Here is a 27318-nt window from a genome sequence, read left to right on the forward strand (position 1 = left end):
CGGTGGAAGGAACCCATTCCCCTCCTCCCAGCGGGCCGCTCGTCAGCCTGCCTATCTGGTCTAAGTAACATGGCCGATGCCCTGCATGCGCCCCCTAGGGCCACGGGTGCCCGCCGATACTACAAAAAGCAGGGGATCACCCCCTGCCCCCCGCAATTTGTGGTGTTATCAGCGACTTGGGGTGTATCTTGGCACTCGTGCCAGGATGTACACACCCAACCCCCACTCTTGCGGCCTTCCTACAGTGAGTTGGTGGTGCAGTGCCGTTCCTCAATGGTTCTCCTGTAACCTTAAGGTTTCCAGTGATCTGAACAAATCCTCGTTCACTGCGGACTGGTTTCGAGTGCCTGAGGGGGTTGGAGAGGAATTTTCCAAATGTTTTTCTTTCTCTTATATCCTTCTTCAACTGCTGCAGTCCGTGTGGTGAAGGAGCTTTCACAATGCTGTTATTTTATTCTTTTGTTCCTTTCTAGTGGTTCAATACAAATGAGTGGTTTGCTCAGCCACTTCAGAGGGCAGTTAAGAGTCAACCACGCTGGCAGTTTCTTTTGACTCAGTCACAGTTCCTTCCACTCAATGTGGTAGCTTGGGATCATCCTTAAATACCCGTACGTATTTACCAGTAAGCTTGCTGTGCTCCCAATGTTCTATCAAGTCCTTTCAAAGTGTCCGAGTTCCTCAGGTGGCCTTGGGGTGTGGTGGCGGACATGGAACAGAGTGAACCTCGGCCAACTCGACACTGATGGCCCAGAGCCCGATGGAAATCCTGGGGCCAGATTATTTTAAATAACTCGGTTTGGACAATGCCAATCGAACCCTGGCATCCAGCATCATGTAAATCAGTGAAACGAATTGTATTTTCCTCACTTACAAATTGTGGGCAAGCATATTATGCCCCACCCACCAGAAGTGCTGGGATTTTTGTTCCCCCACCCCTCCACTGGCAGTCCACTGTAAAATCACAATTCCACCCCCTACCCAAGGAATTTTGGGGCCCTGATTTTGTGACCAACATAACATTCTACAATTTACACTCTTCAAATATATCTGTCTAGGGAGACAGAATCAGCACTAATGGACAAGTATAGTTCGCTCTACATTCATTTTCAAAGCTGGATCAGAAGCAGCCCTTGTGTCTACTTCATATAAAATCGGATCACACTTTTCTTTGGGTTATTGAGAGGCACATTTGTGGCTAGGAGCAGTGTCCAAGGGGTACAGTCAATGCAACCCGGAGTAAAGTACAAAGAAGTCACATATTAAGTTCAATAAGGTTTAATACAGTAATTTAACTCATTGAGTTATCACGTTGCATTCACTATAACACAAATCCATCCCCCGCCCCCTGCTTTACCAAAAGTGAAAGTGTGAGTCAATTATATCATTTAAAGAAAAATGTAGGTCAATGTGACTAGGTTTAAATTGCTTGCTTCATTTACTTGAGGGTTGAATTTCCTCTGTGTGCTATTTTAACAAAGTCACTAACCAGTTTTAAGTTAATGACCAACTGGTGACTAATGTACTCTGAGAGGGTAGGGGAGAGAGCAAGATAAGTGGGGTCAAAGTGGCTCCAAGAGGGATCAGTCAATGATGGAAGATTGGAACTAAGTCAACCCTGTGTGTTTGACTCATCAATCTGATACCTGAGCTAGTACATCATGGTAATGTTGTTAATTGACCAGCCTGCCAAGCTCATTATTCGGTACCAGAGTGGTAGACGTATTACTGGGGGCTGGGATGCCAGCATTCCAATTGGTACAGCAGAACTGGCTGGACAAGCAGTGGGAAGCTTACCAACGTTTTGTGCAGGTAGGCTTGACGCTCTTGGCTGGTTCAATGGTCTGGGATCCCTAACCTGCGCTTAAACTCTCTGGATTTAGGAATGTGGGGTGTGTCTGTACAGGGAGAGCATGTACACTCCATACTGGGTAAACAGAAACTTTACCTGGGTTGATTTCATAACAGCTTGGCTTGGAGACCCTGAATTGTGGTCATAAATTTTTGTGAGTATCCAGACACCCAGTTCGCCCTCCCCAAAAAAATGAACTTGCAGTTTGAGCAAGACAGTATGGTAGATTTTCCTTAGTTCGGCCTGGAAATATTCAGTTCGGAGGTGCAGTGACGAGGGCAGACATTGGCTGTATCGGGTCTCCGTTCCCAAAATACTGCCCCGGGTTTTCCGCGGGTTCCTAAAATGGATGGGACTGGGCCTACTTCAGGTGCAGGCCCTGCACTGGCAAGATGGCAAGGCAGGAGGTGGCATTCGCAGCCTCAGTTACCTCCTTCCGCCCAAGGAGCATCCAAACAGAGGGCTGCTCAAAAAATATGATGGTGCATCGGGACTTTCCATACACCAAATCTGTGAGAGTCCTGGGTGCACCTCAGAGATCCTTCTGGCTGCACTCAGGACATGAAATTTGGGTGCACGCCTCCCACAGCAGGGGTGAGGCACATCCAGGACCCTGTGACTGTCTGGCACCCAGTGGGAGGTGGGGAGGAGGTCGAGAGGAAATTCAGGCCTTATCCGTTGCGATGATGAGATAAAATACAGAATGTTTCATGAGAAGATAAAAACAATTAAGTGCCCCTTCCCAGAAACTGAAACTTTGTTGAGGTTTTGAGGTTTTAAAGGAGATGAGAAGTCTATGTATAGACAATTATGGGTAAGACAATGTCCACTCAAAAGGTGCAGCTAACTTTTCTGAACTTTACAGGTAAATTAAATTACAAGAAGTACAAATATAGAAACAGTGCCAAATGGAAATTCATCAAGCAGGATAAATCCTTAAAACATCATAATGGGATCACAGACATTCATTGACCACTGGTAATGGCAGGAGAAACAACACCCCAAAAGGAATTCTTGATCCCACTTGACAGCACTAGAGTACTTGTTTTTAGGTTTTTGAGCCATAAGAAAGCTTCACTTGGTGGTCATGCTGGTTTCCTTTGGATTGCAGTTACTGTTCTGTAGACATTCTTACGGAGGGTAATTGACTCATTATGGACTTCTTTGTTGGATATATGTTTATATTTGTTGTACATCTTGGGATTTGACATTTTTTCACTTTATATTATTAACTGTATGGCAATACTCATCATTTCTAAAATGGGCTTGGTAGCGTAGTGTAAGATTATGCTAAATTCAGTAGTGAGCGACTATTGTTAATCTCTCGGATAAGCAATTCTTAGTTCAAAATTAGAATAATTCTAGACAAAGCTAGATAGAGCTTTCACACTGCAAACTCAAATAGGTGTAAAAAGCCAAAATACTTAAGCCAAATAGCTTAAGGAATAAATACTCACGGGCAGCCCGGAGAGTAGTTTAATTCCATTCAAGTTTAGATGTCCTTCGGTATCATTCATCAGTAACTAGAATATTGAATCACAATGGAAGGGATGAATGAGAAATGAAGTCATCCAAAAGTAGACAACCATCCTCAAAGGGATTCCCAGAATGTTGCACCACTCACCTCGTGTAGCGACATGGTAGGTCCTGGTGGGCCTGGAGGTCCTTGTATACCAACAGCATCTTGACCACGTTCACCCTGTGCCATTAAATAAAGGAGTGATGCTTTGTGAAATAATGCATTATTGCATAACTGTTGACTAGCAATTCATTTTCAAAGGCCATAGCACCTCGTGCAAATGTGTGTGTGTTTTTAGAGTTTGTGTGGCAAAAAGTTGATGAAATTTCCTTGTTAAGTTTGGTTAGAACCCAACAAATGCTTCCCTCACCTACATTACAATTTACTTCTCTTCCCTCACTAGGTTGTCTCTTTATAATGCAGTATTCCCTGGGTGAAACAAGCAGCTTTACAGGCTGCTAGTACACGCTATGTAAAGGCAGCACAGAGACTCTCGCTCTCCAATATTCCTGAATCCATGCATGGAAGCTCGCAGTCTCGCTTAATGCTTCTTTCTGATGGCAGGACTGATCACTCATTGGGGTAGATTTTGGTCTAGGCCCGTTTTCAGGTCCAGACTTGGTACTGCGAGACCAGAACTGAGCGTTCCGAAGATTGATGGGAATCGGCTCTTGGGCCTCAACAGCATACTCTGTAGAAGGTGCCGGCACTGGTCGCGCCTCCACAGGCAGCTCGCCCGAGTGAAGACTTCAATTTCAGGCTGCCTGCCTTGCTGATAGCCGCCCTCATGTAAATCCCATGAAGTGGGGGGGGGGGGGGGGCGGAGGAGGGGACGTTGGAGCAGGCTACAGGTTGGGGGTTGCGATCATGACTCTTGTGGACTCCAGGCCCAGGTGGAAGCTCTTGATAATAAATGGGGGAGAAATATGAGGTGCTTGTCACCCAACCTGAATGGCCTTGGCCTACGTTTGTTGTGGGGAGGGGGAGCAATGGCTATCAGGATTAAGCTACAAAGATCGGTTAGTGAACAGTCCACATGGGATATCGAGGTGGCAGCATGTATCCTTGGAAGGTCAGGATTTAATAGTTTAAATGGCATAGTCTCAAGGATGACAACAGCCAGTCGTATCTCTGTGCCATCAAACACATTTTGTAATGTAAGTAGAAAATCCAGCCAGATTGTTGACCTGGCAACACAGGTCCTGAGTCAGGAGACAACCAGATGGGGATGCATGCCCTCTGCTGCAAGGACACCTGCAGCTAACATGTACCAAAGGTCTGGCACTGCCAGTGGCAGTAGCAGTCAGCTGCTCCCTCACATTCTCTGCCTCCAACCTCCTTCCAGGGGAGATGCAGTACTGCTCTATGGGGAGAGTGCCATGGAGCAGCGAACAGGCCATCCAGCTAATGATATGTCACCTCCAATTAACCAGCATTCAGACTCTGTTGGAACATTGCCCTGACCCACCACTTGGCCAGACGTTGTTTCCTGCCAACTATTGGGCAGCCACTGAGTTTTGTCAAACAAAAGGATCAGGATTGGCTGAGTGGTATTTCTCTGATCTCTGAGTCAGAGGGTCCTGGGTTCAAGTCCCACTCTAGAAATGTGAGCCTATAATCCAGGCTCCCCCTTGCTCCACAGGAATGTTTTTTTTTAAATGTCACTACTTACCTTTGGTTGGTGGCTGCCGGGCTCAGTAAAGATTCCTCAGCTGGGCAGAGCCAACTTCAGCCCAGCTCATTGCCAACTAATTTCTGGATGGCGTCCTTCAACAGGAATGAAGCCCCTAATTCGCATATTAAAAGGGCTTAACGACTAAAAATGGGGCCCCACAAATTTAGACGTGGGACCAACGCATGCACAGGTTGAGCACAGGTTGTCCCACTGCTAAATTGGTAATTTGCAGCCATTTTACGTCCAAAAAATGTGCACAGTTCATACCAATTTCTACCTCATTGTGTTAGAATGTGCATCCTTCCACTCGCATGACAATGCACTGCACCATCCCGTGACCACTATTTAAAGAAAACCAGTGCTTATTGGGGAAGGACGGTTGTGGGGGGGATGTCTAAAGGTTGTGAATAGTGCTATATAAATGCAAGTCCTTCCTTCTTCTTAATAATTGGCCCGGAACTTTGACATAAATAACAAAGTCATACCTTAAGTCCTTGTTCACCTTTCTCGCCTCTTGGTCCCTGTGGAAAGGAAATCACGAATTATGACAGATTATCACAGTCCCATATTCAACGCAGAAAGTGGGGAAGGGGTTCTAGTCGTCTACTGTTCGCAGCACACCGGCAAGAGAGACTGGGCCCCGACAGTCCATGGGGGTTCTGCCGGTTTCCTGCCTGAGATTGGCGCAACCCACTGGAAAATGGCAGGGACCTGTTGTGCTGGGTCTCCATCGTTTCCCGGATTTTCTGACCTGCCTTGGAAGGGGCAGGTCCTTCACCCGCCCCTTAACAAGGCAAATGTTGTCAAGGGGTTGAGCTGAGGCGGAGGGGTGGGGGGGACTGGGGAACTGTACGTTGGGAGTTCCCACTTTCCCGGATCAATCGGGATCCGGCATAGGAGTGGGGGCCAGTAGGCCCAGTGAGATGAGGCACAGCCTCGAGACGGGTGTAACTGGGCCCCACAGGTTGGGTGGGGCAGTGGAGGTACAGGACAAGCAGATGAACTCCTGAAGAATAGTATTTAAAAAAAATATATCTTTATCACCCCCAAACCTTTTAAAGGGGGTTTAGGGCTTCGATCTGGTGGGGGCGGGGACATGGACAAACCCTTCCCCAATGATTTTTCAGCTACATAGGACAGGGGACACACCCGCACTGTTACTTGCACCCACCTGCCCCATACCAAGTAGGTAGCTTCCTATTTATCCCACAAACTCTGGCGGAGTCAGCGCTGGAGGCCACTGGTGGGCACGATTCCAACGTTACCGCCGGGAACGTGTCCCATGGATTTTCAGAGTGGGGAGGGGAGCACGTTTAAGGACCATTAGTGTCACTGTATCTTCTCTGACTCGGCTATTTTATCGAACATCTTAATTCAGCCAGGTCAGCGGAGGACTACCTGATGCCACATGGCCAGGATCCATCACCGAACAGTCTAGGGAACAATATAGAACCAATAGAAACAAAAGTGGACTTGTGCTAACTGACACCCTGTGCGATCCCTCTGCACTGCTGGAGTTTAGAACATGCCCATAAGATATTGCTGAGGCAGAAGAATTATATATCGCTACAGTTGACAATTTTAATCTTTGGTTACTGGCAGCCATGGGAATGAAAGCCTAGCAGATAGTCTCACACTTTGTATTCCTTGCCCCAAATCTCCCTAACATTGTTGGACATTCCCTGAATTCAGAGAGATCAAAGAGCTCTAGCAATGGCTAGTCTGAGAGTGAAAACAACTCCTTCAGGTCCATTGGTGGCCAATTGGCTTTTGCCATTACAATAGTGTTGTTACTGGAGCTCGCTACAGCTGTGTTGTTCTATGCATTGGCCACTAGCCACATGTGGCCAATTGGGAATCTAGATGTGGTGAATTGGGAATCCAGATGTGGCTAATTACGAATTCAGACGTGACTAACTGCACTTCTGATTAGTAAATAAAAACTGAGTAATAGTCATCGTCGTTGGGCATATGATCTCAATACTCATATTCACACAGCGAGTGCATGCGAACTTTAACCTTTTTGTGCGTTTGTTATTAAAATGGTAAGAAGAAAAGCAGAATGTACAAATGTTTTTTGATCATTGTGAATGCTTTACTTCCTTGATTACTGAATGATTGTAGATGTTTGTTAAGTAAATAAACAAGTGAAGTACATTTATCTGTATAGTGTGAGTGTGTGTAAGGCGTTTTCTACTAAAATTAGTGCATGTGGCTAAAACAGTGTCGGCGTAGTCACACCTGTGGCTAGTCAACAATTTCTACTGGACAACGCTGGTCTACAGCGCACACAGTGGCCCTGAATTTCCATGCGGTCTAGGGTACTCCCGATCTCCTGTTGTAGCTTCAGCTGGAGTTCTGCAGAACCCCCAGGAGAAACGGTGGAAATTCAAAGGCAGTGTCTCCACCTTCACGGTAAAATTGGATCCTAAGATAATCACTGGCCCACGTGGAAGTTTTAGATAATGAACGGGGGAGGCATGTTAGGCATTTGTCATCAAACTTGAAAGGCCCTGGCCTACATTAGTTTGGGGGAGGTGGGAGAGGAAGGCTATCAGGATTAAGCTCGGGATCAATTAGTGAACTGGCCACGTGGGATATGGAAGTGGCAGCATGTGTCCTTGGAAGGTCAGTTTTTAATAGTTCAAATGGCGTAGTCTCAAGTATGACAACAGCCAGCAATATCTCTGCGCCATCAAACACATTTTGCAACGTAAGTAGAAAATCCAGTCAGATTGTTGAACTGTATTTGTCAATGAACAACAATCTGTTTGCTTTAAATATCTATATCACTGAAAAAGTTCATTCCAAATGAATTTTTTTTGTAAGTCGATTGGATTGCTGTGCACCAATCCATTCCACTGGTTCCCCAATTCATGAATCTTTAAATTAACGTGCTAGAAACCATAGGGTGGACCTTCTGATTGGTTACGCCTGAAAAACGGGCGTAACTGCTTGTGAAAATGAGCGGAGATTTGTTGTGCCAGATTCTCCTGGGTAGTTAACATTCTATCCAATTTTCCAGCTGGGTTTTATACCCACATCACTTTGCAGTTGATTATATTATAATTAGCCCCCTGTGACATTATTTAGATGTCCACATAATTTCCTGGTGTTTACACCAGAATAGCACTCACCCAATATTGTACCAACGCTTATAAAATGGGCAACCAGGACCACGAGGATACCCCCTGTTTACAGAGCGCTCTGGTAAGATTTGCAGCGGCATTTTGAGGCTTTTTCTAAACCCTTCTTCTTGCTTTCTTTTTTGTTTCTTTCCCTGTTTCCACTTATTTGGTCAGGAGGCTTTGTGCCAAATATTCTAGGGTGGCCATTTTTTAAGTTTATAGTATTAGGACAGTGGGTTTGCCAATGGGAATCCCCCTTTTACTTACGTTGTTTTTGACAAAGATGCGGAGGAGCAATAGGAGGATGCCAGGCTGTATCAGAGGCAGATGCACCCACCTGAGGGTTACAGGCACCCATAGATACAGGCAGTGGCACACCTATCTGGCAATGTCTGTGTAGAACTGGTTGTACAGGTTCTGGGTCAGCAGACAACCAGATGCGGAGGTATGCCCTCTGCTGCAAGGACACCTGCAGCTAACATGTACCAAAGGTCTGACACTGCCTGTGGCAGTAGCGGTCAGCTCATTCGCTGCCTCCAACTTCCTTCCAGGGCTGCTGCCGTACTGCCCTATGGGGAGAATGCCTTGGATTGGCAATCAGGGCCATCTAGCTCACGCAATGCCACTTCCACTTCGCCAGACGTCACACAGGGGGTTGGAATGTTGTCCTGCTGCACCACTTGGCCAGATGCAGTTTCCTGCTAATTCATTGGACAGCCACTGGGTTTTGTCACACTAAAGGATCAGTCTTGGCTCAGTGATATTTTTCTCACCTCTGAGTCAGAAGGTTTAAGTCCCACTCCAGAGACTTTTTTTTACTCGTTCATGGGATGTGGGCGTCGCTGGCAAGGCCAGCCTTTATTGCCCATCCCTAATTGCCCTTGAGAAGGTGGTGGTGAGCCGCCTTCTTGAACCGCTGCAGTCCGTGTGGTGAAGGTTCTCCCACAGTACTGTTAGGTACTTGGGCACATAATCTAGGATGGCAATTCAGTGCAGTACTGAGGAAGTGCTGCATTGTCGGAGGTGCCACCTTTGGGATGAGACGTTAAACCGAAGCCTCATCTGTCCTCTCAGGTGGGGTACTTTGAAGTGTAGTCACTGTTGTAATGTAGGGAAATGCGACAGACAACTCATGCACAGCAAACACCCACAAACAGTAATGAGATAAATGTCCAAATAATCTGTTTTAGTAATGTTGGTTGAGAGATAAATATTAGCCAGGACAATGGGGAGAACTCCCCTGCTCTTCTTTGAATAGTGCCATGGGATCTTTTACATCCATCTGAGAGGGCAGACAGAGCATCAGTTTAATGTCTCATCTGAAAGATGGCACTTCAGACAAGTGCAGCAATCCCTCGGTACTGCACTGGAGTGTCAGCCTAGATTATGCGTCCAAGTCTCTGGAGTGGGACTTGAACCCATGATCTTGTGACTTCGAAACAAAAGTGAGCCAAGACTGATACTAAATTAAGGCTGGCAGTAAATGACTAATGGAAAATAATAGGCATTAATTTCCGACTTCACGTTCCTGCTGGGAAGCCTTGCCCACTGGAAGTGCAACTTGGACGTGTCCCGTGCAAGATTTTACACCCGAATTTCCAGTATACGCACTTGATGGGCGAGACTTTCTGCTGGGAGCGTGGAATCAGCAAATTACTTTTAAAAAGACAAGTTCTATCGCTAAGCCAAACACTCGCTCAAACTGTTTTGCCTGGGCCTGTGAGAGACACATACGAACAGGATAACTAATTCAAGACTTCCTTAAAGAACTACCTGCCTTTGTGCAAAAATTCATCCTCAGGGGTTCGTTTCGTTTTTTAGCCAATATGTCAAATTAAGTTCATGTTATTCCATCACTGTTTTAAGGGAATTGGTGGGACCCACATTTCAAATGTTGTCTAACCTTCTAACGGTGTTTGACCTACAGGTTAGTCAGACTACATTCTCCATGGCATTTAGATCGTGCCAAAAGACTCCTACAAATAAAAATCCAGCAGAGCAAATGTTGCCCAACCGATGACGATGAGCTATCAAAGGGCATCGCTGAAGCAGTAAAACAAATGATTTAAACTACACAAAGACGGACATTGGTTTATATAGATGCCCTTTAAACAACATCATGGAATTACTCCAACCTCCCTTGCATCAATATACCAGTCAAAATTTTCCTCCTGGCCCCAAACCCAGTGCAAAATCCACATGCCACGCTCCCTGACCCCGGCACATTCCCTGATGTCAGGCTCATTTGAATAAGTTCGGCAGGCTCCTGGCACGATTCCCCACCCGCGTTGGGGGCAGCCCGCATTGGGGGAAGGGGAGCGACTGAAACTGCTGCGGCGGGTGTCAGCCTTTCGCTGCAGAGCTCCAGGGTAGTGGGACCAGTCGCATCTGGGGCCAGAGGAGTTCAATCCCCACCATTTAGACCACTGCCATTATCGTGGGAAGCTGATTGTATCGGGCAAATGGCAGTTACTATTAGCCATTACTACTGAATTCAATTACAAAGGCACCGCTTTCAATACATTAAGCATGCTGACAATTTTGGGCTATGTGGGGAGGTGGAAGCTTTGTCATCTTAATATTCACAAGTTACCACCAGCCCCTTTTTAAGCCTTGGCTCAGTAGTGGCACTCTCACCTCTGATCAGAAGGTTGTGGGTTCAATTCTCACTCCAGGGACTTGAGCACATAATCTAGGCTGACACTTCAGCGCAGTACTGAGGGAGTGCTGTATTGCTGGAGGTGCCATCTTTTGGATGAAACGTTAAACCGAGACCCCGTCTGCCCTCTCAGATGGACGTAAAAGACCCCATGGCACTATTTCAAAGAAGAGCAGGGGAGTTCTCCCTGGTGTTCTGGCCAATATTTACCCCTCAACCAACACCACTAAAACAGGTTATCTGGTTATTATCACATTGCTGTTGGTGGGACCTTGTGTGAAAATTGGCTGCTGCATTTCCCTACATTACAACAGTGACTACACTTCAAAAGTACTTAATTGGCGGTAAAGCGCTTTAGGACATCGTTAGGTCGTGAAAGGCACTATATAAATGCAAGTTTTCTCTTTCTTTTAATGCTTTTGAATTGATCATCTATATAATGAAGACATGCAACGCTTACTGAATTGCTCCAATAGGAAGAATCACAATCACCCAGAGATGGAGACAATTCATGATTTTGCTTTTTCTATACATCGCACAGCAGTTTTACCGTCCACTCCTTATAGCAGGCAAATCACCAGCTATAAGCAGTGGGGACTGTGTCGAAACCAAAGCAGCAGAAGTACATCAATAAAAAAATAAACACTAACCACAGGTCCTGGAAATCCAGCTTGTCCGATTTGGCCTGGAGGGCCTGGGGTACCCGAAGATCCCTTAAAAACAATTGAGTTGCAGTCGTTAGAGAACAATGAATTCTATTTCCTGTTTATTATTTTAGGTTTATTATTTTATACAAGGGGTGCAGATTATTTGATTGGTTAGGTCATTAAATCAGAGAGCAGGCTGTGCTGGATATGAGCCTGTCAAGAGGTCTGTGTGACAACTCATCCTGCTGTCCTTTTCTCAATGCTGATCACGTGCAGGGGATGATTCCCTGATTGAGTGCTCGTAAGGAGCGTCGGTCAGGAGATCACGGGACCCCCACCCCGGATTTAATGCTCATTCCAGGGGACGCAGTCGAATGTCACTTCTCACTGGGAGCCCTGTTTGTTCCGTGCTCAGAAAGGAAAATACAAATGCAAATTTTAAATTCTTTTAAAAAAAAATTCATTCTGGGGACGTGGGCATCGCTGGCAAGGCCAGCATTTATTGCCCATCCCTCCTTGTCCTTGAGAAGGCGGTGGTCTTTCTCCTTGAACCACTGCAGTCCGTGTGGTGAAGGTATTCTCTCAGTGCTGTTAGGAAGAGAGTTCCAGGATTTTGACCCAGCGACGATGAAGGAACGGCGATATATGTCCAAGTCGGGATGGTGTGTGACTTGGAGGGGAACTTGGAAGTAATAGTGTTCCCATGCACCTGCTGCCCTTGTCCTTCTAGGTGGTAGAGGTCGGGGCTTGGGAGGTGCTGCTGAACAAGCCTTGGTGACTTGCTGCATTGCATCCTGCAGATGGTACACACTGTAGCCACGGTGCGTCAGTGATGAGGGGTTGTATGTTTAAGCTGGTGGATGGCATTCTGATCAAGCGGGCTGCTTTGTCCCGGATGATGTCGAGCTTCTTGAGTGTTGTTGCAGCTGCATCCGTCCAGGAAAGTGGACAATAGTCCATCACATTCCTGACTTGTGCCTTGTAGATGGTGGAGAGGCTTTGGGGAGTCAGGAGGTGAAAAACTCATTGGAAATGTTGACGGGTAGGATTTATTTATCCCAGGCTGTCTGAGATAGGAACCCTAACGGAGACAATGCACTTCCCAGGAGGTGACAAGGCACTTCTCATGAGGAGGGAAGGAAATCAGAAGGGGCATCAATCTGTCCCACGCTCACACATCTGCCTAGCAGCTGTCTCAAGGGAGGCCTTGGCAGAGGCCTGGGGCCAGGTAGCTTTTTACGAACATACAAATATATGAATAATGATGGGCAGGAAAAGACCCACTGTTCCATCCAGCTTGTCCCACACAACTACAATGCCTTGTCCATCACAATAGGTACACTCCCCACTCCACCTGAAAGCCATGTAAACTCCTGGGAGATGCAAAAAAAAGATAAAAACCCAGGCCAATTAGGGGGGAAAAAATGGAAAGTTCCTCTCCAACCTCCTTAGGTGATTGAAACTAGTCCAGGAGATCACTCTGGCCTTGATTAATGTTATACAGTACCTACCTTTTGTACGAGGTGATCTCCGCCCCACTATCTAATGGATACTGTCAGGGAACGAACACATATATATGGTAATGGTGGTTGCTAAGTGCATGTGTGGTTGTTTGGTTCTACCAAGTGTTACAGATAGTTTGGCGTTCTCTTCGTCTCTGGCTGTGACTCCAACAAGATGCAGGGAAAACCCCAATGGAATTTCAGGGTTTTAAGCTGCACAGAGGGAATTCAGTGCTCTGCCAGATCTTTATTATTGTTCATTATTAAGAACATAAGGAATAGGATCAGGAGCAGGCCATACGGCCCCTCGAGCCTGCTCCGCCATTCAATAAGATTATGGCTGATCTTCGACCTCAACTCCACTTTCCCGCCCGATCACCATATCCCTTGATTCCCCTAGAGTCCAAAAATCTATCAATCTCAGTCTTGAATTTACTCAATGACTGAGCATCCACAGCCCTCTGGGGTAGAGAATTCCAAAGATTCACAACCCTCTGAGTGAAGAAATTTCTCTTCGTCTCAGTCCTAAATGGCCGACCCCTTATCCCGAGACTATGCCCCCTAGTTCTAGACTCTCCAGCCAGGGGAAACAACTTCTCAGCATCTACCCTGTCAAGACCCCTCAGAATCTTATATGCTTCAATGAGATCACCTCTCATTCTTCTAAACTCCAGAGAGTATAGACCCATTCTACTCAATCTCTCCTCATAGGACAACCCTCTCATCCCAGGAATCAATCTAGTGAACCTTCGTTGCACCGCCTCTCAGACAAGTATATCCTTCCTTAGGTAAGGAGACCAAAACTGCACACAGTACTCCAGATGTGGTCTCACCAAAGCCCTGTACAATTGTAACAAGACTTACTTACTCTTGTACACCATCCCCCTTGCAATAACGGGCAACATGCCATTTGCTTTCCTAATTGCTTGCTGTACCTGCATGCTATCTTTTTGTGTTTCTTGTACGAGGACACCCAAATCCCTCTGAACACCAACATTTAATAATTTCTCACCATTTAAAAAATATTCTGTTTTTCTATTCTTCCTACCAAAGGGCATATCCTAACATTTCCCCACATTATACTCCATCTGTCACCTTCTTGCCCACACACTTAACCTGATTATATCCCTTTGCAAACTCTTTGGGCTCAATTTTAAAAGGGTGGTGGGATGGCAGCGGGGGTGGTCAACGGGTGCACGGCGAACCCGAATAAAAAGAACTTACCTTTCCCCAAGCGACTGCGAGGTAATTGATGCTCATTAATCTTGTTTCCGGGTTTTGTGCCCGGCAACCAGCCTGACTGTCGACAGGAGCTGCAACACTGAAGGGGGGGGGAGTGGAGAAAGAGAGAGAGAGACCTCACCGAGCGCTGGAACAGAGTGTGGGGGGGGGGAGCACAAAGATTGGGGGGGAACATCGAACATCATCGGGGGGGGGGGGGCGAGACATTGGAGAAGAGACATCGGAGGGCGAGAGATCGGAGCAGGTGACATCGTTTGAAAGGTAGGTTTATTTATTTTTTTAGCTTTGTGAAATGTTATTTTATTTAATTTATTTTTGCCTGGTCCAGCCCCTCATGCCTGGTTTCACCAGGTGTGAATCGGAAGCTGTGGGAAAGCCGCCCAGGTAAGCGGAAAATCATTGTAACTACCTACTATGTAACAAATAAAGTACCTTAAGTACCATGAGGTACATTTGCTTCTTTAAATCTGGATTCCAGAACCCCGCGCACACACACAGACGCGTGTGTGACACAGAAGTCAGCGGGTTGGAGCCGCATTCCATACCCACTCAGGATTTTACCGATTTTCGCTCTCCCCCGCCCCCAACGCTCCCGGACTTTCATTTGAAAATCGAGCTCTTTGTGTCCTCCTCAAGCTTACTTTCCCACCTAGCTTTGTATCGCCAGCAATTTTGGATACATTACACTTGGGCCCTTCATCCAAGTCATTAAAAAAGATTGTAAATAGCTGAGGTCCAAACACTGATCCTTGCGGCCTAACTAGTTACAGCCTGCCAGCCTGAAAATGACCTGTTCATTCTTACTCTCTGTTTTCTGTCCTTTAACCAATCCTCAATCCATGCTAATATATTACCCCCAACCCCATGAGTCCTTACCTTGTGTAACAACCTTTTATGTGGCACCTTATCAAGTGCCTTTTGAAAATCCAAATATACTACATTCACTGGTTCCCCTTTATCTACCCTGCTAATTACATCCTCAAAAAACTCTACGAAATCTATCAAACACGATTTCCCTTTCATAAAACCATGTTGACTCTGCCTAATCATATTATGATTTTCTAAGTGCCGTGTTACCACTTCTTTAATAATCAATTCCAGCATTTTCCCGACAACTGATGTCAGGCTAACTGGCCTGTAGTTCCCTGTTTTCTCTCTCCCTCCTTTCTTGAATAGCGGGGTTACATTTGCTACCGTCCAATCCACTGGGACCGTTCTAGAATCTAGGGAATTTCGGAAGATCACAACTAATGCATCCACTACCTCTCTAGCCACCTCTTTTAGAACCCTAGGATGTAGGCCATCAGGTCCAGGGGATTTGTCGGCTTTTAGTCCCATTAATTTCTCCAGTACTTTTTCTTCACTGATATTAATTACTTTAAGTTCCTCACTGTTGTTACACCCTTGGTTCCCTGCTATTTCTGGTATGCTTTTTGTGTTGAAGGCACACTCAAAGAGGAGGGTTTTGAGAAGGTTTCTAAAAGCAGGGGCAAGGTGGCCAGGTGGAGGTAACTTGGACAGGAGCGCAGTGGCCCACTGAGCAGCGAAGAATGACAGAGCGGAGGCTAAGGAGAAGCCTGGTGTTAGAAGAACAGAGGGAGTGTGCAGGTACCCAGGACTGGAGGAGACCATTCTTGGTCAATGGGTTGAGGCCATGGAGACAAGAATTTTACAGTCAGCTCACTGGTGCACACAGAATCAGAGCTTGGAGAGAATGGCGGTGAATGGGAGTGTGGAGGCGAGAACGGGTGCTGTGGGGTTTTGAATGACTTGTGGAGGGTTGAAGCCTGCTAGGGCAGCATTAGAGAAATGGAGCCTTGAGGTGATGAAGCCATGGGCCAGGGTTTCTGGGGTGACGGTGGGGGAGAGATAGACACAGAGGTGGATGGTAGCGGTCTTGGTGACAAAGTGGATGTGGGGGAGGAAGTTGAATTTGGGTTTGGGCATTAGATCGCATCTCCTAGAAGTGAGCGTGAGGTTACTGCCAGGGAGGCTGATGGAATCATGGCCGACAGCACATAGCTGCTGGTGACAACCAAAGGCAATGCCTTTGATTTGCCAACATTTGCTGGAGATGTTGCCCACAGTCAGGTGATGAACTTTTTTTAATGTGCAAGATGGCAAGGAAGACTTCCGAACCTTACTCCACAGAGCCACCTAGTGGCCCGAGTCTACAACCAGATTGTGGCAGTTGACATAGCAATATTGAATGGGAAATGTTGATAGAAAAACAGGACCAAAAATTGTGTCAACAGGAAGTAGGGCTTGTGGACAAGAAATGCATGCCATCATATGTATATAGGGGGTCCACTTGCATTGGACACTGCAAAACTTTTAATCTCAGTATTCTTTGCTATTCTCACTCTGGAACGTACAGGACAAGAAAAGACCATTATGGCCCCTCGTGCTGGTGAATCAGTGTTCTTGGCTGAGTACATCAGTAATCGTTAAAAGCCAAGAATGAAGTTTGGATGAATGAAGTCAGCTTTCACTTCCCCACCCTCTGCAGAATGCCCACGGAATGGGATCCGACCTCCCTCTAGCTGCTCGGAAGGTTGAAATGGGGAGAAAATGGGTTAAAAAAAATCTCTCAATTGAGTTGAACTTACTTTTTCACCTGGAGAACCCAGTTCGCCCGTTACACCCTACAAATAAAGAAAGAGCCAGTCAATTGTTGAACAAATATTTCCTGCCACATGGAAGCTCAGATACTGCGAATCAGCTCTCTGAGACACAACGACAGTGTCAGTGTTTGTTGGAAAGCACAATCCTATCCAATGCCTTGTTCAGGGGCCTTGCATAGGACCGTGCAGAGAGCGTCTGTGTTTGCAACCCCCTATTAGGTTCAACCGCTCTTCCCTGGGCAGTTGACTAGTGGAGGCCAGCCACTTCCTCAGAGGAAGGACACCATAGGATCAGAAGTTCTGTTTTGATAGGGCCCCTTCCTGTGCTGCCTGGGCACAGTAGCCTAGTGGTTATGGTACTGGACTAGCATAAGCCCAGAGGTCATGAGTTCAAAACCCACTATAGCAAGTTGTGAAACTGATTGTAATATATCTACTAATTTGTGGGATGGTACCAGAAAAAAGACCACAAAAGCTGCAAGATTGTTGTAAAAACCCAACTAGGAAAAGGGACCTGCTACCCCTACCTAGTGACTGCAGTCCCATGCTGTGTGGTTGACTTTAAATGGGCAATAAATCCTGTCAGCGTTGTCCATATCCCAAGTTCCAAAAAAAACCATCCTGCCTCCTGTTAGCATCCACTTGACTTCATTTGCTGGAGAACCAGAACAATGAATCCTGGCTTGGACAGGCTATAAATAAAGGCTCTTGGAGGTCTGCGTACAGCCCACCTTTTTGTCACCCTCAATCTTGGAAATCAAGTATACAGTCCACACCGCTTAAAACGGGCGCGTTGGTGTTAGCGAGCAGAAGAAGAAAAACAAACTCTCAAGCAGCTGCCGGAAGCCGAGAAATGGTTGAGGGATGAAAACCTGCGGTTATTGAAGCAGGAAAATCTATTAAAAGAAGGATTCCATGACAAAGTCTGCCCCGAATAGCCGGCGTGCTTAATGTGTTATAAATGGCACCTTTGTCATTGACTCCTTTGGTAATGACAAATGGTTAGTGCATTTGCCCGCTATAGACAGCTGCCTATAAGCATGGACGATATAAGTGGTGGGGACTGTATTGAGAGTGACAAAAAGGCATTCTGTACAAGCACCGTGGCCATATTATGAAACCATCCACTCTTTTTATATGATGAAACTCAGCCATAGGCTTACTGAGCTGCACCACAACTAGGGTCAACCCTACCAGGATGTTAGTTTCTAATAGTGAATGAACCATTCGAATGAAACATTAGTGCACATACAAGAGCAGCTGGTACAGTCTAACCGCACTGTACTGAGATAGGACTAAATCAATACAAGAGATATCTTATTTACAAGCATGTGAGGGTCAGTTACAAACATACACACGCACATAGAAGACAAGTGAGTCGATCAGGCCAGTTCCATCCTGGCACCGTGTGACCTCTGCACACAACTACCCCTATTCCCCCCCCAACCGTGCAATCTCCTGCAAGAGTCAAAAAAGCGGAAGAGTCCAATTGAACTCAGGGAAATTTCGCTCCACCCACCCCCCTCCATCCCCCGAAAGCGAACAAGCTACAAGAGACCACAGTTACTGGTTGAACTCCCCCAGGTCATTAAGTGAGAGAATTAACTGCCTTAAGGATAATTGCAAAAAATTAAGGGCGGAAAAATTAACTAAGGAAGAATCGTTAAAAAACATTTAGTAAAAGGAAACGGAATGATAAAGGGATTTGCCGTCAGTTTAGAGGACAAGACCAAAGGAATGGAATAATTAGGAAGGGAGCTAAAGATCTTAGACGTGAAAACTTTACAGCAGGTGAACGAGGGATTAAAAGCAGCCCCTAGACAACAAAGGCTGTAATGGAGTTACGTAAAGGACCCTGGGTTAGTCATGTCCAGTGTAGTAAGAATTAGGGAGTTAGAGGAGAAATTAAAAGCCCAAAAGGGTTTTATTGTGGCCTTCACCATGCCAGGCTTGGGTGAAGATCTGGATTCTGACCAATGGCCCAATGACGCGGATAATATCACGCGGAACACATGCTCACTGATCCATCAGTGGCGCTCATAATTCACCGAGTGCTCTGGGACGATCAGGGTAACATAATACAAACTGTGCAGGTACACGGATCCACATCCTCTGATAAGGTAGCAGGACAAGTGGGCCAATACAAGCCTGAGAAGGAGCCTCTCCGACAGCTGGGTGAGGTTTAACAGAGGGGAAGCGTGTACATCAAACAGGAGTCGCAGAAAGAAAATAATCAGTACAAAACTGTCGCAAACATCAGAGATTGAAAAATGAGATTCAGATGACAGAAAAAGGATGAATTATCTGAGGTAGGAAAGGGAGGAGAATAGGGCAGGTGTTCCTTTGCTTCCATTGACACAGGCTACCCTAGGATTTTTCATAACAGCAAGAGTTATATTTACAAATTAAACCAGTTTCTTTTGGTCAGTTGAGTGTTCAGTCTCTTTGAATCTCTGTGTAAAACTGCTCGCTCTGTAGGGCTGCTGTAGCTGGCCCTGCCCTATTTTCACAGACAGCTCGGCAAAGTATTAACAGTATTAACCCTTTGTAGTCCTCATCCTTAATATTGTTCTGGTTCTCCAGCAAACAAAGTCAAATGGATGCTATCAGGAGACAGGGATTTTTTTTGTGCTTCGGATATAGGCAACTCTGGGAGTATTTATTGCCCATTAAAGATCAACCATATAGTGTGGGATTGGAGTCACTAGGTAGGAATAGAAGGTTTCCTTTCCTGTTGGGTTTTTAAAACAATCTGGTTGCTCTTATGGTCATTATTCTGGTGCAGCCCACAGATCACTAGATATATTACATTCAGTTTCACAACTTGCTATGGTGGGATTTGAACTCATGATCTCTGGTTTGCTAGTCCACTTAACATTGAGATTCCACAACTAGTCCAATCTTTGATTTTGCACCAACAGCTCATTTTACTCAGTTATATTCAATAGGTTTATAGGTTACTTACAAGGCATGCTGAAGAAAGAATAAGAAGATAACTCGTAACCTACTGGATGTTAGTAAGCATTTAATGTCTTAACTTCTGTTAAATATATGAATACACATATATATGTGTTACTTTATAATAACACATTGACTCCCTCTGTTTCTGGGTCTGAACTGAATTAGAGTAATTGGCCCGATTGAATTATTAACATAAATACTAGTGCAGACAAATACAAGGTTTCCTCCGCACTTCCAACAATGTCACAACAGCGCAGTGACAGAAAGCTCAAGGGAATTCAGGGCTCGTATATCTTTTTCACTGAAATAAGCGTAGATCATCAGGAAAGTAACCCTTCAGATCCACCTGCCTCTGAGTTTGTACTCCTGGTCACAGTACTAATATATTAAACCATCAAATCTTCAAGAGATGTGAAATCCAGAACAAGGGAATAATGGGAGGGATTTTAATAAGAATGGGAGGGTTTTTCTAGATTCTAAGTCATCCACATATTTAAAATTCTTACTGGGGACCCCTGAGGTCCTGGGGGTCCGGGTTTTCCAGGTATGCCTGGTAGTCCAAATGCACCAGAGCTTTCCATATCCTGTTGGGATAGAGAAGAAAACAAAGTTAAAATTGGCCTGTTAAAAAAGAAATAATCGAATTACAATGTATTTTAAATACCCATGCAATTTATTCTGTGTATCTGAGAGATGAAGAACCAAATCTGTTCTGACTTTGTAGAGTAGGGGCATTGTGGAGTTTCTCATTAATGGATAAGAGCATAAGAACATAAGAAATAGGAGCAGGAGTAGGCCAATCGACCCCTCGAGCCTGCTCCGCCATTCAATAAGATCATGGCTGATCTGATCCTAACCTCAAATCTAAATTCATGTCCAATTTCCTGCCCGCTCCCCATAACCCCTAATTCCCTTTACTTCTAGGAAACTGTCTATTTCTGTTTTAAATTTATTTAATGATGTCGCTTCCACAGCTTCCTGGGGCAGCAAATTCCACAGACCTACCACCCTCTGAGTGAAGAAGATTCTCCTCGTCTCAGTTTTGAAAGAGCAGCCCCTTATTCTAAGATTATGCCCCCTCGTTCTAGTTTCACCCATCCTTGGGAACATCCTTACCGCATCCACCCGATCAAGCCCCTTCACAATCTTATATGTTTCAATAAGATCGCCTCTCATTCTTCTGAACTCCAATGAGTAGAGTCCCAATCTACTCAACCTCTCCTCATATGTCCGCCCTCATACCATCATAGTCTCCTTTATTCAAGCTCAGTACGCTTGTTTGAGAACCAACCTTCTCACCCTCTAATTGGATATGGAATGTAACCATGTTATGGTCACTCATTCCAAGGTGATCCTTAACTAGGACATTATTAATTAATACTGGCTCATTACACAGGACCAGGTCCAAGGTTGCTTGCCCCCTTGTAGGATCAGTTACATACTGCTCAAGAAATCCATCCCTAATACACTCAATAAACTCTTCCTCAAGGCTGCCTTGCCCAATTTGATTTGTCCAGTTAATATGATAGTTAAAATCCCCCATAATTATAGCTGTTCCCTTATTACATGCCCCGACTATTTCCTGATTAATACTTCTTCCAGCAGAGTTGCAACTATTAGGAGGCCTATATACTACGCCCACGAGTGTTTTTTCCCCCTTATTATTCCTTATCTCTACCCAAACTGTTTCATTATCCTGATCCTTTGTCCCAATATCTTTTCTCTGTATTACAGTGATTCCTTCCTTTATTAACATAGCCACCCCACCTCCCCTTCCTTCCTGCCTGTCCTTCCTGATTGTTAAATACTCTGGCATATTTAATTCCCAGTCGTTGTCACCCTGCAGCCATGTTTCTGTAATGGCCACAAGATCATACCCATACGTAGTTATTTGTGCCGTTAACTCGTCCATTTTGTTCCGAATGCTACGTGCATTCAGATAAAGAACTTTCAAATATGTTTTGTGACACTTAGTTCCTGCTTTTTCCTTTTTTAACACTTTACATTTTACTCCAAACCTCATGGACACACTTTCCTCTGTCTTCCTGCTCAGGTTCCCAACCCCCTGCCACAGCTTTGATGCTGGGTTAATCGCCTTACGCCTTCTAGTTTTCATTTTATCTGTCGTGCCTAAAGTACACTTTCTTTCCGCTGCTCTACGCTTTTCCCTTTCACTTGTTCTTGAACAACTGCTTGTACTATTTGTATTGTAGATTTCCCCTGGGTCTTCCCCTCTCTTGCTGCTCTCAACAATCACCACCTCAACAATCACCATCTCAACGATCACCATCTCAACAATCACCATCTCAACAACAATCACCACCTCAACAATCACCACCTCAACAATCACCACTTCAATAATAACCACCTCAACAATCGCCCATCTCAACAATAACCACCTCAACAATCATCGCCACCTCAACAATCACCATCTCAACAATCACCATCTCAACAATCACCATCTCAACAATCACCATCTCAACAACAATCACCACCTCAACAATCACCACCTCAACAATCACCACTTCAATAATAACCACCTCAACAATCGCCCATCTCAACAATAACCACCTCAACAATCATCGCCACCTCAACAATCACCATCTCAACAATCACCATCTCAACAATCACCATCTCAACAACAATCACCACCTCAACAATCATCGCCACCTCAACAATCACCACCTCAACAATCACCATCTCAACAATCACCACCTCAACAATCATCGCCACCTCAACAATAACCACCTCAACAATCACCACCTCAACAATCACCACCTCAACAATCACCACCTCAACAATCACCACCTCAACAATCACCACCTCAACAATCACCATCTCAACAATCACCACCTCAACAATCATCGCCACCTCAACAATCACCACCTCAACAATCACCATCTCAACAATAACCACCTCAACAATCATCGCCACCTCAACAATCACCATCTCAACAATCACCATCTCAACAATCACCATCTCAACAACAATCACCACCTCAACAATCATCGCCACCTCAACAATCACCACCTCAACAATCACCACCTCAACAATCACCACCTCAACAATCACCACCTCAACAATCACCATCTCAACAATCACCACCTCAACAATCATCGCCACCTCAACAATCACCACCTCAACAATCACCATCTCAACAATCACCACCTCAACAATCATCGCCACCTCAACAATAACCACCTCAACAATCACCACCTCAACGATCACCACCTCAACGATCACCACCTCAACGATCACCACCTCAACGATCACCACTTCAACAATAACCACCTCAACAATCGCCCATCTCAACAATAACCACCCCAACAATCATCGCCACCTCAATGATCACCACCTCAACAATCACCACCTCAACAATCACCACCTCAACGATCACCACCTCAACGATCACCACCTCAACACCTCAACAATCGCCCATCTCAACAATAACCACCTCAACAATCATCGCCACCTCAATGATCACCACCTCAACAATCACCACCTCAACAATCACCACCTCAACAATCACCATCTCATTAATCACCACCTCAACAATCACCATCTCAACAATCACCACCTCAACAATCACCACCTCAACAATCACCACCTCAACAACGATCACCACCTCAACGATCACCACCTCAACGATCACCATCTCAACGATCACCACCTCAACGATCACCATCTCAACGATCACCACCTCAACAATCACCATCTCAACGATCACCATCTCAACAATCACCACCTCAACGATCACCATCTCAACGATCCCCACCTCAACAACGATCGCCACCTCAACGATCGCCACCTCAACGATCGCCACCTCAACAATCACCACCTCAACAACGATCACCACCTCAACGATCGCCACCTCAACGATCGCCACCTCAACGATCGCCACCTCAACAACAATCACCACCTCAACAATCACCACCTCAACAACAATCACCACTTCAACAATCACCAACTCAACAATCACCAACTCAACAATCACCATCTCAACAATCACCACCTCAACAATCACCCACCTCAACAATCACCACCTCAATGATCACCATCTCAACAATGTTAGAAAGCTCTGACTTGGGAAATGTCACAATACTAGAAAGAGAATGGCCATGTTGAAAGGTGTTTGGGGCATTCTTTTGCCATCTTTTTGTTTTCAAGGCAACTTACTTTCCTTTACATTATCTTTTATGGGTGAGGGAAATCGATTTCATCTTATAAAGCTTCTCTTCAAATTCAAATATAAACGGAAAGCCATATCTAGGTGCCGGAATAGATGACAATAAGTGATGCCCATAATAAACTGGTAAGTTATTATGCTATCAATGTGTAGTCCAAACACCACAAGCACGAAAAGGTGTACTAGCGGAATATGTCTACCGTGGAAATGGAAATGAGGCGGTGTGTAAAATGGGCTCCCAATTCGCTATCGCCCATTTTGCATTACTGCCGAAGACCAATTTCACCCCTAACGTGGGGAGAGGGGAGGGGCTTAAAATGTAACTAGACGGTTTGCCTCGTATAATCATCCGCAAAACAATCGATTGCTTTAGGCAAAGTAAGAATTTCAAATTTTTTTGATTTTTGCAATTTCATTATGATTCTTCAGCCATGCTGTCTATTATGCTCCACTGCACCAAGGGCCCTCCTTCCTAATTCCATAAATCACCTCAGGTGAGTAAATGTGGTTTTGGTCAGGTGATATCTACACAGTAAAGCAGGGAGTTATGTGAGGGCATTCAACATAAAATCCACAAAAGCTATGGGTGAGGCAACTCCCAGTTGGAGTACAGACCTGCTGCTGAGCCCAGGTGGATAGTAAAGGAGAGCTGTAATTATTTAGAATAAAATCTTATTTTGATTACATGAGAGGAGTGTGAGAATAACACAAGTGATGGGAACTTCTTTGAGGTTTCTCCCGGTCGGCCTGTGGAACTTCTCTTGTGTTGCCGACCAGGACGGGACACAATACTGAAGGTGCAGTCTGGCCATCACTTCCTGACTTATACTTAATGGTATGACTATGGAGTTCAACATCCTATTGGCTTTGTTGATTTCTGCTTTCCATTGCTTGGATGTGTTGAGTGTCGAGTTCACTTAGACTTCTGGGTCTCTTTCGGTTTCATCCTTGGCCATTTCAACATTACTTGTGCAGTACATGCTGTGATTATTTTCTCTTCCTATATGCAGTACTTTACATTTGTTTATATGAAATTTCCTCTGCCGTTTTTCTACCCGTACACATATTCTATCCAACTCATTCTGTAATTTCTGAGCTGCCCCCTCTGAAACCACTGCCCCCTCTAGCCTGGTGTCATCTGCAAATCTGACCACTTTGCATCGAATTTCTCAATCCAGTTCATTTCTGTAAATGAGAAACAGCAGTGGTGGCAGCACTGAACCCTGGAGTATCCCTCTTGATACTCCCATCCCCCACCCAACATAACTCCTCCAATATGTACTCATTCCTTTCTACCCTTCAGCCATTTTCTAATCCATTCCCAGAGTTAACCCTGAATCCCTAAAGCTTTGAGTTTAACTAAAAGCCCCTCATGTGGAACCTTGTTTAAATGTCTTTCAGACATCTGCACTCAGTTCTAATTAATGGAATAGTCACCAGGCCATCAACCTCAGAAACCCATCATCTACATCTTGAGAATTACCTCAAATCCAAAGTTAAAACCACCGCCTGCTGGCCCAGGAGGTCCTGGAAGTCCAGGCGGACCCTGTCGTCCTGAGTGCCCAGGCTGACCTGGAAGTCCTGGCGATCCTGGTAAGCCTTTATCTCCAACTTCTCCCTGAAAAGGAACAATATTAAGAACTTTATGGACAGTCCTGCTTTTTACACATATGAACTGGCCTCATCAGCCAATTCACTTCTTAATACAATTCACTGTACAGGAAGGGAGGGAGGGCGAGAGGGGGGAGGGAAGGAGGGAAGGGGAATTCAGCACCTCATGGAATGTAGTTCTGTGTTTTCTCTCCCAGTTTCTGGAGGACCAAACTCTTTTGTTCATGAGTCAATACAATGAGAAATTCAACTTGAAGGAGTTCACTTCTGCAGGTCTCCCTGGACACTGCACTTCTTTTGCTCAAAAAATCTTTGAAAGAAGACCAGTGATAACACCAAATTCTTTTTACCCACATTTGTCTCTGATACTAAAGTAGTCGCACTTTTCTGTGCCATTTTACGTTCTAACAGCCTGATGAACACAGCCCACACCATGAGATATGGAAGATAGCCAACTGGTTTACAGAAGAACAGGAAAATAAAGTGACAGCCATTAAAACTAAGATAATTAAAGAAAGAACTTGCCTTTGTATGGCACCTTTCACGGCCGCAAGACATCCCTAAGTGCTTTGCAGTCAATGAAGCATTTTTGAAGTGTAGTCACTGTTCTAATATAAGGAAAGCGGCAGCCAATTTGCGCACAGCAAGGTCCCACAAACAGCAATGAGATAATGTGCAGATAATCTGTTTTTAGTGATGTTGGTTGAGGGATAAATTTTGGCCAGGACACCGTGGAGAACGGCCCTGCTCTTCTTCAAAGAGCACCATTGGATCCATTACATCTACCTGAGTGGGCGGGGGTCTCGGTTTGATGTCACATCTGAAAGACTTGCACCTCCGTCAGCACAGCACTCCCTCAATACTGTACTGAGGGGGTAGCCTAGATTATGTGCTCAAATCCCTGGAGTGAAGCTTGAACCCATGAACTGACTCAGAGGCGAGAGCGCTACCTCTGAGCCAAGGCTGATACCTTCATAGTAACATAGTAGGTACTGTACAGGAGGAGGCCATTCGGCCCATCATGCCTGTGCCGGCTCTTTGAAAGAGCTATCCAATTAGACCTACTCCCCTGCTCTTCCCCATTGTCCTGTAATTTTTTCCCTTCAAGTATTTATCCAATTCTCTTTTGAAAGTTACTATTGAATCTGCTACCACCACCCTTTCAGACAGTGTATTCCAGATCATTACAACTCGCTGCATAAAAAACTGTTTCCTCATGTCACCTCTGGCTCTTTTGCCAATCACCTTAAATCTGTGTCCTCCGGTTACCGACCCTTCTGCCACTGGAAACAGTTTCTCCTTATTTACTCTGTCAATACCGTTCATGATTTTGAACACCTCTATCAAATCTCCCCTTAACCTTCTCTGTTCTAAAGAGAACAACCCCAGCTTCTCCAGTTTCTCCACATAATTGAAGTCCCTCATCCCTGGCACCATTCTAGTAAATCTCTTCTGCACCCTCTCTAAGGCCTTGACATCCTTCCTAAAGTGTGGTGTCCAGAATTGAACACAATACTCCAGCTGAGGCCTAACCTGTGTTTTACAAAGGTTTGTATAACTTCCTTGTACTATACGCCTCTATTAATAAAGCCCAGGATCCCAAATGCTTTTTTAACGGCCTTCTCAACTTGTCCTGCCACCTTCAAAGGTTTGTGTACGTGCATCCTCAGGCCTTTCTGATCCTGCATCCCCCCCTTTAAAATTGTACCATTTAG

General features: G+C 45.3%; 1 protein-coding gene across 3 annotated transcripts in view; it reads right to left on the reverse strand.

Annotated features, from left to right (window-relative positions):
- The window catches only part of LOC137317881 (collagen alpha-1(XV) chain-like), a 278899-nt gene that overhangs the window by 72263 nt on the left and 179318 nt on the right, over nt 1–27318 (reverse strand). For all 3 annotated transcript variants that reach the window (XM_067980899.1, XM_067980902.1, XM_067980893.1), the window contains exons 17-23: nt 25476–25610; nt 20313–20390; nt 16831–16866; nt 11481–11543; nt 5529–5564; nt 3474–3548; nt 3307–3372 (exon numbers count right to left, since the gene is read on the reverse strand). In XM_067980899.1, coding sequence (XP_067837000.1) covers nt 3307–3372; nt 3474–3548; nt 5529–5564; nt 11481–11543; nt 16831–16866; nt 20313–20390; nt 25476–25610 — 489 coding nt within the window. The remainder of the gene's footprint in view (nt 1–3306; nt 3373–3473; nt 3549–5528; nt 5565–11480; nt 11544–16830; nt 16867–20312; nt 20391–25475; nt 25611–27318) is intronic.

This window comes from Heptranchias perlo, chromosome 3, assembly GCF_035084215.1.
Source record: "Heptranchias perlo isolate sHepPer1 chromosome 3, sHepPer1.hap1, whole genome shotgun sequence".
NCBI classification, from domain to species: Eukaryota; Metazoa; Chordata; class Chondrichthyes; order Hexanchiformes; family Hexanchidae; genus Heptranchias; species Heptranchias perlo.